Source organism: Salvelinus fontinalis, unplaced genomic scaffold, assembly GCF_029448725.1.
Source record: "Salvelinus fontinalis isolate EN_2023a unplaced genomic scaffold, ASM2944872v1 scaffold_0065, whole genome shotgun sequence".
Taxonomy (NCBI): Eukaryota; Metazoa; Chordata; class Actinopteri; order Salmoniformes; family Salmonidae; genus Salvelinus; species Salvelinus fontinalis.
In genome coordinates this window covers 430,941-442,933 of record NW_026600274.1, presented here as the reverse complement: position 1 = coordinate 442,933, position 11,993 = coordinate 430,941, and the positions used below count along the sequence as shown (strand labels likewise).

At 45.2% G+C, this 11,993-nt stretch overlaps 2 protein-coding genes across 5 annotated transcripts; both read right to left on the bottom strand.

The window, feature by feature from the left end:
- Positions 1–938: 938 nt before the first annotated feature.
- LOC129842794 (zinc finger protein ZFP2-like) lies at positions 939–7,207 on the bottom strand. Of its 4 annotated transcripts, none has more exons than XM_055911452.1 (4): positions 5,171–7,207; positions 3,640–3,862; positions 2,018–2,851; positions 939–1,737 (listed from the first exon to the last, which is right to left on the bottom strand). In XM_055911452.1, the coding sequence occupies exons 1-4, from the start codon at positions 5,189–5,191 to the stop codon at positions 1,247–1,249; spliced, it is 1,569 nt and encodes a 522-aa protein (XP_055767427.1). In that variant the 5' UTR covers positions 5,192–7,207; the 3' UTR covers positions 939–1,246. The 4 variants fall into 4 exon arrangements, with proteins under 4 accessions (XP_055767427.1, XP_055767426.1, XP_055767429.1 ...); XM_055911451.1 differs by having other exon boundaries at positions 6,707–7,207; XM_055911454.1 differs by lacking the exon at positions 5,171–7,207 and adding an exon at positions 4,240–5,141.
- An 85-nt stretch (positions 7,208–7,292) lies between these two features.
- LOC129842791 (endothelial zinc finger protein induced by tumor necrosis factor alpha-like) lies at positions 7,293–11,947 on the bottom strand. The gene is made up of 4 exons (XM_055911446.1): positions 11,664–11,947; positions 10,144–10,375; positions 8,713–9,675; positions 7,293–8,537 (listed from the first exon to the last, which is right to left on the bottom strand). The coding sequence occupies exons 1-4, from the start codon at positions 11,670–11,672 to the stop codon at positions 7,735–7,737; spliced, it is 2,007 nt and encodes a 668-aa protein (XP_055767421.1). The 5' UTR covers positions 11,673–11,947; the 3' UTR covers positions 7,293–7,734.
- Between the last annotated feature and the right edge of the window lie 46 nt (positions 11,948–11,993).

The window sequence follows — 11,993 nt, the reverse complement described above, 5'->3', positions numbered from 1 at the left end:
TAACATGTAGAATCTCACCTAATCTAATTGAATAGGATCTCTGTGAGTTACACACAGAATAACATGTAGAATCTCACCTAATCTAATTGAATAGGATCTCTGTGAGTTACACCCAGAATAACATGTAGAATCTCACCTAATCTAATTAAATAGGATCTCTGTGAGTTACACCCAGAATAACATGTAGAATCTCAGCTAATCTAATTAAATAGGATCTCTGTGGGTTACACCCATAATAACTTGTAGAATCTCAGCTAATCTAATTGAATAGGATCTCTGTGAGTTGCACACAGAATAACATGTAGAATCTCACCTAATCTAATTAAATAGGATCTCTGTGAGTTACACCCAGAATAACATGTAGAATCTCACCTAATGTGAAGAATTTATCTGCACTGTATGTGTGTTAGCTTGCTAGCCAGGCAGTTTTACAGGAATGATTACATCAATTGTTTAAATTAACTAGACAACTTGTAAATGCAACAGGTACTAATATTGTATGATATAAAAGCAGTCACAGCTTTCCAAGAAAAAAACCCGGAGACATTTATGGTCTGTTTGCATATATTTTAGAGATTATTTATACAGAACATTTGTATAAAACCTGTATAACAGGTATTTCTAATTATATGACCAATATTTTAGGTTGAATGTAATTTACGACACAATTTCTGATACATCACATGCCCTACTTTTATTTTCCTGCATCAGTAAAAGCAGGAAATGCCTCACCTACTGCCGTTCATACCAATTAGACTGGTTTTGTATTTCTTCCTGACCAAGATGGCTACCATTTTGGCTCCACTATGGAACTTTGAGGGTTTATGGCATAGCCCCTCTTGTAATGGAATAGGATCTCTATGGCGCCAACTAGCTGACGTTAGCTAACCTCATGCATTGTGAATGGACTCGAAATTATCTCGAGAAGGACGCTGTGCCTGGAGGGAAAGACAACAGGTGTCCTAACCAGAATGCTTCTTTATTAATCATGACATGGTTATTATCAGTGAGGAACATTTCACAAGTGGGCTACAAGTCACTGTTGATTTCTTAGCACCATCACAGCATTGATGAAAAATTGACCCCCCCAAAAAAGGGACACTTCCCCCCCCTTTTTTTGTTGATCATAATATGTTGATTGATGAGATGAGTGAGAGTTAGCATGATTATCTTACTGATCAGAGATGGCGACAACACAGACACAGCTTCAGCGAGAAGAACTCTACCTACTAAGAGAAAGTCGCGGTTAATTGTTATAGTACTGGCAGTCCTGTATCTCTGTATCACTCTCCATTTTAGGCACTTTCTTGGACATCTGAGCCCTGGATAAATACTTTGGCCTGTCCATGGAGGTTAACTGCTTTGGCCTGCCTAACTGGCGGGTCGGTCCGATGGGCTTGGCATCATGTGTCCGCTGGTGCTGCCGGAGCCCTTGTTTACGGACAAAGCTCTTGCCACATTCGATGCACTCGTGGGGTTTCTCTCCTGTATGTGTTCTGAGGTGGACTTTGAGGTCAAATTCTCTGGAGTAAGTCTTGCCACACACAGGGCAGATGAAACACTTTTCTCCCGAGTGAGATCTCATGTGTTTGTGTAGTTCTGGGAGGTTTGAGTATTCCTCGCCACACACTAGGCAGCCGTGAGATGCGACGGCCGTGTGGTTCTCCTGGTGTTGTTCAGCTTCTCCCGATGTACAGGGACTCCCCTCACCAGTGGACCAGGAGCTGGGATAGTCTCCTGTGGGAAAGAAACAGTGTGCAAATCTGAGCTGTTTCAGATATCCTATTTCCTAGTTTTAAAATGTAATTTAATGCCCTATTTGTTTTAATTCCACTTTGTTTTTTCTCTCTCTCTGTAGCCCACACACTATTTGTAGCTTGCAAACCAGGGTCATACGACTTCCATTAATGTGTTACATGCAACGTGCTAAATGTTAAGCAGTTAGGAGTGTAGGCTGTCGTCATCAATGAGGATTTATCAATAATAATAAATCAATGACAGCATAAAGTGTTCTCACCTGTGTGCACTTTCTGATGCGTTTTTAAATTTCCTTTCTGCGTGAAACTCATCCCACACACAGAGCACTGGTAAGGCCTCTCTCCTGTGTGTGTTCTCATGTGTCTGTCCAGGTAATATGTTTGAGGGAACTCCTTCCCACAGTCTGGGCATCTGTGAGTCTCCTTAGCTCTCCTCTGTCGGTGTTCAAGTTCTCTTGATACAGAGGAACTCAAGTCCCCTTCAGAACAGTGAAGCCGCTGATGAATCTTCAGATAACCTTTTTGAGTAAAACTCTTTCCACAGACTGAGCAAGGATGTTTCTCTCCGGCGTGCGACTTCTCGTGTGTTGTCAAATTTCCTTTTTGAGTAAAACTCTTCTCACACAGAGAGCAAGAGAAAGGCTTCTCTCCTGTGTGGGATCGCTGGTGTACTTTCAGTAATGCTTTATGAGTAAAAGTCTTCTTACACACACAGCAGGCGTAAGGCTTGTCGCCAGCGTTTGTCTTCAAGTGAACCTCCAGAACATTCTTTGAAGAGAACTCTTGTCCACAACAGCAGCCAATCTTGTCATCCGGGTCTGTTTTAATCTGTTCAGAATGTTTCTTCTGGTGGTGGTATCTCAAACTACATTGATGAGTGAAGCCCTTCCCACACTCAGAGCAGGTATAAGGCTTCTCTCCTGTGTGGGTTCTCATGTGTATTTGTAGTGCCGATAATGTCTGGCAGTGTTTCCCACAATCTGGGCATGAGTGGGTCTTTTTCTGCCTCGTTCTGCATTTCATCTGGTGTTGCTCAGGTTCTCCTGATGTAGAGGGTCTCTCCCTGGCTGCAGAGTGATGGCTGGGACTCTCTCCTGTGGGGATGAGACAGGACAGATATAGTCAGTGAGACGGAGTCAGGTTCTCCTGATGTAGAGGGTCTCTCCCCGCCTGCAGAGTGATGGCTGGGACTCTCTCCTGTGGGGATGAGACAGGACAGATATAGTCAGTGAGAAGGAGTCAGGTTCTCCTGATGTAGAGGGTCTCTCCCCAGCTGCAGAGTGATGGCTGGGACTCCTGTGGGGATGAGACAGGACAGATATAGTCAGTGAGACTGAGTCAGGTTCTCCTGATGTAGAGGGTCTCTCCCCAGCTGCAGAGTGATGGCTGGGACTCCTGTGGGGATGAGACAGGACAGATATAGTCAGTGAGACGGAGTCAGGTTCTCCTGATGTAGAGGGTCTCTCCCCGCCTGCAGAGTGATGGCTGGGACTCTCTCCTGTGGGGATGAGACAGGACAGATATAGTCAGTGAGAAGGAGTCAGGTTCTCCTGATGTAGAGGGTCTCTCCCCAGCTGCAGAGTGATGGCTGGGACTCCTGTGGGGATGAGACAGGACAGATATAGTCAGTGAGACTGAGTCAGGTTCTCCTGATGTAGAGGGTCTCTCCCCGCCTGCAGAGTGATGGCTGGGACTGAGTCTAAGTTTACTGTACATACCTACTGGGTTTCTCCATTGTTTTACACCACCTCCTGTGCTACTCCCATTCAGATTTAGGGCAACATACATGAGTCCCAAATCATGCCTCCCTATTTCCCTATATAGTGCACCACTTTTGATTAGAGTCCGGTGGACCATAGAGAGCCTGGCTCCAGCTACCCACCTGTATTATCTAGTTCCCAGTCTTCTTCTTCTTTGACTACGATATTAAATGTTGGTGTTTCACTGTTGATGTCCAGACTCACAGTAACCCTCTCCTGACCCTGCGCTGTGTCTTTCTGATCACCATGGTTACTGTCCTCCTGGTCACTGTCAGGACCCGGGGACACAGTGGGTTTGGGATCAGTGGAGCAGGATGGAGACGGGCTGGACGGGTCTTCAGAGTCCTATATGATGAAGAGTGACAGCTCAGTTTTCACAACAAGCTTCATTATGAAAGATGGACTCAGCAATATGACACCATCCTTAACAGCAAGGCAACGTCTCTGCTTGTTATAGAAATGACCATTTCTCAGTAAAGAAACCGTTCCAACTAAATATACCTGGTTTAAAAACGATCAATCAATGCAAACCAAATTACAGCAGCTAATTTTCATTTCACCTAGCGCTGGCCAGTTACCTTATGTTAGCTAACGTTAGATACCTACTAGAAAACAAAACCACATCATCAAGCAACAACAACGTAGTTAGCTAGTACTGCTGTTGCTAGCATGCGTTGTACTCTACAAAATACTGAGCAACTTGACTTGCAAGCTAGCCGCACCATTTGGTATAGCAACAAACGAGCAGTTTGCAGAGCAGAAAAGTGATGTGGCTAGCACACGTTCAGATTACTACCTCTTCCATTGTAAATCAATCCCTTAGCTAGCTAGCTAACTGATAAATTAGATATAAATCTAGTTTAGTTTTAATTTATGATGACTGCCAATTTTGTTGGTCGTAACCTCGCGTCTCGTTGGATGTAGGCTGGGAAATACCAACACCTGAGAATATTTAATCTAAAGTTACTGTATTATTTTTACAAATAGCTATGCTAACGTTACAATGTACATTTAAATAAACTGGTAAATAAACTGTCAAACTCTCTTTGGCTTCGTACTTCCGGTTTAGGTTGTCTTTTGAGTGTGCATTAGCGCCGAAATGCGGTCTGGAAGTTAAAGGCAATAGATTACAGATCTCTTGCAGTGGTGCAACGTACTTAAGTCAAAATACTTTTAGGTACTACATAAGTAGTTTTGGGGGGGTATCTGTACTTTACATTTTCGACAACTTTTTACTCCAAATAATGTACTTTTTACTCCATACATTTTCCCTGACACCCAAAAGTACCCATTACAATTCGAATGCTAGCGGGACAGGAAAATGTTTCAATACACGCATGTATCAAGATAACATCCCTGGTCATTCCTACTGCCTCTGATCTGGCAGACTCACTAAACACAAATATGTTGTAAAATATGTCTGAGTGTTGGAGTAAAACTGTTGAGTAAATGAGGGATACAAATTATGTTATGGTGTAGGATGCATTTTCCTGGCATGGTTTTGGGAAACGCTGCCTTCGAGCACGTGTCAAACTCATTCCGCGGAGGGCCGAGTGTCTGCAGGTTTTCGCTCCACCCTTGTACTTGATTGACGAATAAAGGCCACTCTTTAGTAAGGATCTCTGTCTTAATTGAAAGGAAAAAAACAAATACCTGCAAACACTCGTCCCTCATTACAGCCAATTTGAGTGATCACCCTAAACCAGGGCTCTCCAACACTGTTCCTGGGGAGCTACCGTACTGTAGGTTATAAACAGGGCTCTCCAACACTGTTCCTGTGAAGCTGCCCTCCTGTAGGTTTAAACCAAGGCTCTCCAACACTGTTCCTGTGAAGCTGCCGTCCTGTAGGTTTAAACCAAGGCTCTCCAACACTGTTCCATCCTGTAGGTTTAAACCAGGGCTCTCCAACCCTGTTCCTGGGGAGCTACCGTCCTGTAGGTTATAAACAGGGCTCTCCAACACCGTCCTGTATGTTTAAACCAGGGCTCTCCAACACTGTTCCTGTGAAGCTACCGTCCTGTAGGTTTAAACCAGGGCTCTCCAACCCTGTTCCTGGGGAGCTACCGTCCTGTAGGTTATAAACAGGGCTCTCCAACACTGTTCCATCCTGTAGGTTTAAACCAGGCCTCTCCAACACTGTTCCGTCCTGTAGGTTTAAACCAGGCCTCTCCAACACTGTTCCGTCCTGTAGGTTTAAAGCAGGCCTCTCCAACACTGTTCCGTCCTGTAGGTTTAAAGCAGGCCTCTCCAACACTGTTCCGTCCTGTAGGTTTAAACCAGGCCTCTCCAACACTGTTCCATCCTGTAGGTTTAAACCAGGCCTCTCCAACACTGTTCCATCCTGTAGGTTTAAAGCAGGCCTCTCCAACACTGTTCCTGGGGAGCTACCATCCTGTAGGTTTAAAGCAGGCCTCTCCAACACTGTTCCATCCTGTAGGTTTAAAGCAGGCCTCTCCAACACTGTTCCGTCCTGTAGGTTTAAACCAGGCCTCTCCAACACTGTTCCTGGGGAGCTACCATCCTGTAGGTTTAAAGCAGGCTTCTCCACACTGTTCCATCCTGTAGGTTTAAAGCAGGCCTCTCCAACACGGTTCCATCCTGTAGGTTTAAACCAGGCCTCTCCAACACTGTTCCTGGGGAGCTACCATCCTGTAGGTTTAAAGCAGGCTTCTCCACACTGTTCCATCCTGTAGGTTTAAAGCAGGCCTCTCCAACACTGTTCCATCCTGTAGGTTTAAACCAGGCCTCTCCAACACTGTTCCTGGGGAGCTACCGTCCTGTAGGTTTAAAGCAGGCTTCTCCACACTGTTCCATCCTGTAGGTTTCAACCAGGACTCTACAACACTGTTCCTGGGGAGCTACCGTCCTGTAGGTTTAAAGCAGGCTTCTCCACACTGTTCCATCCTGTAGGTTTCAACCAGGACTCTACAACACTGTTCCATCCTGTAGGTTTCAACCAGGACTCTACAACACTGTTCCATCCTGTAGGTTTTTGCTACAACCTTCATGTAGCGCACCTGATTCTAATAATTAGCTGGTTGATGAGCTGATTCTAATAATTAGCTGATTGATGGGCTGAATCTGGTTAGTTACAACTGGGGTTGGCGCGAAACATGTAGGAGGGTTGCTCTCCAGGAACAAGGTTGGAGATCCCTGGCTGAAACCCGTTTCCTTTATTCTGGCAGTTACCTGTAGCTGTCTGACCGCTTCTGAAATCAAATGTTTCAGAAGCGGTATAGACCCCTTTCTGTTTGCAAACATTCCCGCAAGTTGGTGGAAGAACAAGGGGGAGTTCTTATAGAATGCCAGCAAAAAAAGCCTCTATTTACATGTTGCTTATGAGTGCATTTCACACTACTATTGGATTACACTTGGATTTTAAGGCTCGTATGAATGTCCTGCTTAATATGTTTGTGTCATCACAAATCAACTGCATTATACTTAAACACTTAAACTAGTCAAATGTATTTTTGGCTAGCTTTTGCGACTGGCTATAATCAATGAGCGTTAGCATTCTAGCTAACAACTGCTACATCCAAAATAGTTATTTTGCAAAGATCACAACCAAATATAATCTTAGCGACTGTTCAAGAAAAAATCAAAACATCCTTGTAAGCCTATAAGAACCCCAAAAAGTGTATTTTGTTTAGAAGTAATAAGAACGTCAATCTAGGCTATGTTGAATGGCTTTCTTACTGCCGCCGAAAGAGTCGCGCATCTGTGACGTCAGTGTGTCCTGGATAAGGGTAATAAAGGAGAGACGTTTCCCCCCAAATGTTCATTTATTAGACCATGGCGTTATATGAAATGCAAGTCATTTCTTAGTATCATGATAGCTTCAATAAGTAAAATAAGATATATGAAATAAAATGCAAAGGATTACATAGTATGATTATCTTACACAACACAGTGGACTCTATTGTACTGATCACAACAACACACACACACAAATACGTGAGTGCATACAGACGCACACACCAGAAAGAAGAACGATTCTGTAGTCATAAGAGGCATTGTGGGTGTCCAAAATAGCACCCTATTCCCTATATAGTGCACTACATTTAAGGTTCCCATATGGGCCCTGGTCAAAAGTAGTGCATTATATAGGGAATAGGGTGCCATTTGGGATGAAGTTATGGACCCAGCCCCATGTTTAAAGGTGCCAGTACTGCCAGTGTCCTCTCTCCATCTGCGGTAAGGGCATGAGTCTCTCATATTTACATTGATGTATGTATTTTTTGCTTAGCTCTTCCTACCCTGGGTGATTGGTTAGACCTTCCACCACTAGAGCCCACCCTGGGTGATTGGTTAGACCTTCCACCACTAGAGCCCACCCTGGGTGGTCTGCCTAAATGGCGGGTCGGTCCCATGGGCTTAGGAGCATGTGACCGCTGGTGTTGTTGGAGATTGTTTTTCCGGACGTAGGCCTTCCCACAGTCATAGCACTGGTACGGTCTCTCTCCTGTGTGCGTTCTGAGGTGGACTCGGAGGTCGTATTCCCGGGTGTAAGTCTTGCCACATTCAGGGCAGAGATAGTGTTTTTCTCCCCTGGGGGACATGGTGGGTTTCTGTGCTGACGGGAGGTGGTGGCTTACCTCCCTCTGTGGTGCCGGATGGTTGTGGGTTTGTGGTGCCGGTAGGTTGTGGGTTTGTGGTGCCGGATGATTGTGGGTTTGTGGTGCCGGTAGATTGTGGGTTTGTGGTGCCGGATGATTGTGGGTTTGTGGTGCCGGATGATTGTGGGTTTGTGGTGCCGGATGATTGTGGGTTTGTGGTGCCGGATGATTGTGGGTTTGTGGTGCCGGATGATTGTGGGTTTGTGGTGCCGGTAGATTGTGGGTTTGTGGTGCCGGTAGTTTGTGGGTTTGTGCTGCCGGTAGGTTGTGGGTTCCCTCCTTGCCAATCTGATTCAGGCAGTGTTGTGGTTTCCCAACATCATGTCTGTTGTCCGGAGGTTGTTTCGCTGCTTCTGAAGAAGTCGTCCTCATGTCCATGTCAGGCAGCAAACTGGGATCCCTGCCTGCATGACAGACAAACGAACGGAGAGACAGACACAAGGCAACAATGTTATTGTTAAGGTGTGGATGAGTATACTAAGTCATGGTTTACGTGTTGTTTTAAACAACATGGTTTTGATCACTGACAGTTTGCTAGTCGTCCATCAGGATGGATTCAAGGTAAAGGAGGACACTCACCTGTGTGCACTTTAAAATGCGTTTTGAGATTCCCTTTCTGGTTGAACCTCATCCCACACACAGAGCACTGGTAAGGCCTCTCCCCTGTGTGTGTTCTCATGTGTCTCTCCAGTTTGTTTGCTTGTGTGAACTCCTTCCCACAGTCCGGACACTTGTGAAATCTCTTTGGTCGCCGTCGTTCCTCTCCCCCAGAACAGTTGAATCGCTCGTGGGTCATCAGGAGTCCTTTACTGATGAAGCCCTTGCCACACTCAGAGCAGAGGTAAGGCATCTCTCCTGTGTGTGTTCGCTCGTGGACTTTTAACGTATACTTACTAGAGCAGGTCCGTCCACACACAGAGCACAGGGGCTTCTCCTCGGTGTGTGTTCGCTCGTGGGCTTTCCAAGCCGGTTTGTGATAGTAACCCTTGCCACAGAAAGAGCAAGAGTAAGGCATCTCTCCTGTATGGGATCTCTGGTGTTCTTTTAATGATTCTTTATTGAACCTCTTGCCACACACACAGCAGGTGTAAGGCTTGGCTCCAGTGTCCGTCTTCAAGTGAACCTCCAGAACGCACTTTGAGGAGAACTCTTGTCCACAGCAGCAGGTCATCTTCTCATTCGGGTCTGTTTTAACCTGTTCAGAATTCCTCTTTTGGTGGTATCTCAAACTACATTGATGAGCGAAGCCCTTCCCACACTCAGAGCAGGTATAAGGCTTCTCTCCTGTGTGTGTTCGCTGGTGTGTTTTCAAAGCTTGTCTAATAATGAACGTTTTCTCACACACAAAGCAAGCGTAAGGCTTCTCTCCTGTGTGGGTTCTCATGTGTATTTGTAGTGCCGATAATGTCTGGCAGTGTTTCCCACAATCTGGGCATGAGTGGGTCTTTTTCTGCCTCGTTCTGCATTTCATCTGGTGTTGCTCAGGTTCTCCTGATGTAGAGGGTCTCTCCCTGGCTGCAGAGTGATGGCTGGGACTCTCTCCTGTGGGGATGAGACAGGACAGATATAGTCAGTGAGACGGAGTCAGGTTCTCCTGATGTAGAGGGTCTCTCCCCGCCTGCAGAGTGATGGCTGGGACTCTCTCCTGTGGGGATGAGACAGGACAGATATAGTCAGTGAGACTGAGTCAGACTCAGTGTGCATATGCATACCTACCGGGTTTCTCCCTTATTTTACAACATCTCCTGTGCTTCGCCTGTTGTAGACTTTATGGGAAAGCTATCAAGACAGCTCCCCAAATGGGACCCTATAAAGTGCACTAATTTTGACCATAGCCATAGGGTTCTGGTCAAGAGTAGTGGACTATAAAGGGAATAGGGTGCCATTCTGGTCTACAGTAGTGCACTATATAGGGAATAGGGTGCCATTCTGGTCTACAGTAGTGCACTATATAGGGAATAGCATACCCTTTGGGACTCATGCCATGTTAGCCTGGCTCCAGCTACCCACCTGTATTATCTAGTTCCCAGTCTTCTTCTTCTTTGACTACGATATTAAATGTTGGTGTTTCACTGTTGATGTCCAGACTCACAGTAACCCTCTCCTGACCCTGCGGTGTGTCTTTCTGATCACCATGGTTACTCTCCTCCTGGTCACCATGGTTCCTGTCAGGACCCGGGGACACAGTGGGTTGGGGTTCAGTGGAGCAGGATGGAGACGGGCTGGACCGGTCTTCAGAATCCTATATGATGAAGAGTGACAGCTCAGTTTTAACAGCACACTAGCTAGTTCCATTATTTAATATGTAGATTTAGCAATATGACACCATCCTAAATAGCAAGGCAATTGTTTTGTTTGCTTGTTATGAAAAAAGACAACTTCTCTTTGAAATAAACCTTTCCAGCTAAGTATAACTGGTTTAGGAACTTATCAGTGGAGAAGGTGGAAAGCTTCAAGTTCCTCGGCGTACACATCCCTGACAATCTGAAATGGTCCACCCTGACAGACAGTGTGGTGAAAAAGGCACAACAGCACCTCTTCAACCTCAGGAGGCTGAAGAAATTTGTCTTAGCCCCCGAAGAGACTAAAAAACCTTTACAGATGCACAATTGAGAGCATCCTGTCGAGCTGTACCACCGCCTGGTACGGCAACTGCACCGCCCGCAACCGCAGGGCTCTCCAGAGGGTGGTGCGGTCTACCCAATGCGTCACCAGGGGCACACGGCCTGCTCTCCAGGACACTTACAGCGCCCGATGTCACAGGAAGGCCATAAAGATAATCAACCACCCGAGCCACGGCCTGTTCACCCCGCTATCATCCAGAAGGCAAGGTTAGTACAGGTGCATCAAAGTTGGACAGGTAGGCTGAAAAACAGCTTCTATCTCAAGACCATCAGACTTTTAAATAGCCATCACTAGATGACTTCCACCCGGTTACTCAACCCTGCACCTTAGAGGCTTCTGCCCTATATACACGGACATGGAACACTGGTCACTTTAAAAATGTTTACATACTGCTTTAGTCTTATGTATATACTGTATTCTATTCTTCTTTATTTTAGTCAATGCCACTCCGACATTGCTCGTCCTAATGTTTATATATTTATTAATTCCATTAATTTACTTTTAGATTTGTGTATTGTTGTGAATTGTTAGATGCTAATGCACTGTTGGAGCAAGGAACACAAACATTTCGCTACACCCGCAATAAAATATGCTAAATATGTGTATATGACCAATAACATTTGATTTGATATCAATCAATGCAAACCAAAATACACCAGCTACTGTTGATTGTATTGTCATTCATCTAGCTAGCTGGCCAGTTAACTAGTTACGTTACCTTCATAGAAAACATATCAGCGACCTACAACATTGTTAGCTAGTAACGTTACTGATGTTGCTACCATTCACTGTAGTCTATAAAATACTGAGCAACTTGATTTGCAAGCTAGCCACAACATTTGGTATAGCAACCGCCGAGCAGATTGCAGAAAAGAGATGTGGCTAGCTCACATTCAGATTCTTACCTCGTCCATAGCATTGGGAATTAATCCCTGAGCTAACTAACTAGAAAGCTAGTTTAGTTTAAACTGTATAATGATGACTGACAATGTTGTTGGTCGTAACCTCGAGTCTCGTTGGATGAAAGCTGGGAAATACCAACGCCTGAGGCTATTTAATCAAAAGCTGCGGTCTTCCTTTCATACATTTTTCTGCAAAAGTGTTTTGAACGATGAGGTGTTATAAGTGAAGTTCGGTAAACTGTCCAACTCAGTTTGGCTTCCTACTTCTGGTATGAGGTCGTATTTTGTTTGTGCTTTAGCGCCCCTATTCGGTCTGGAGAACAAAGACAATGG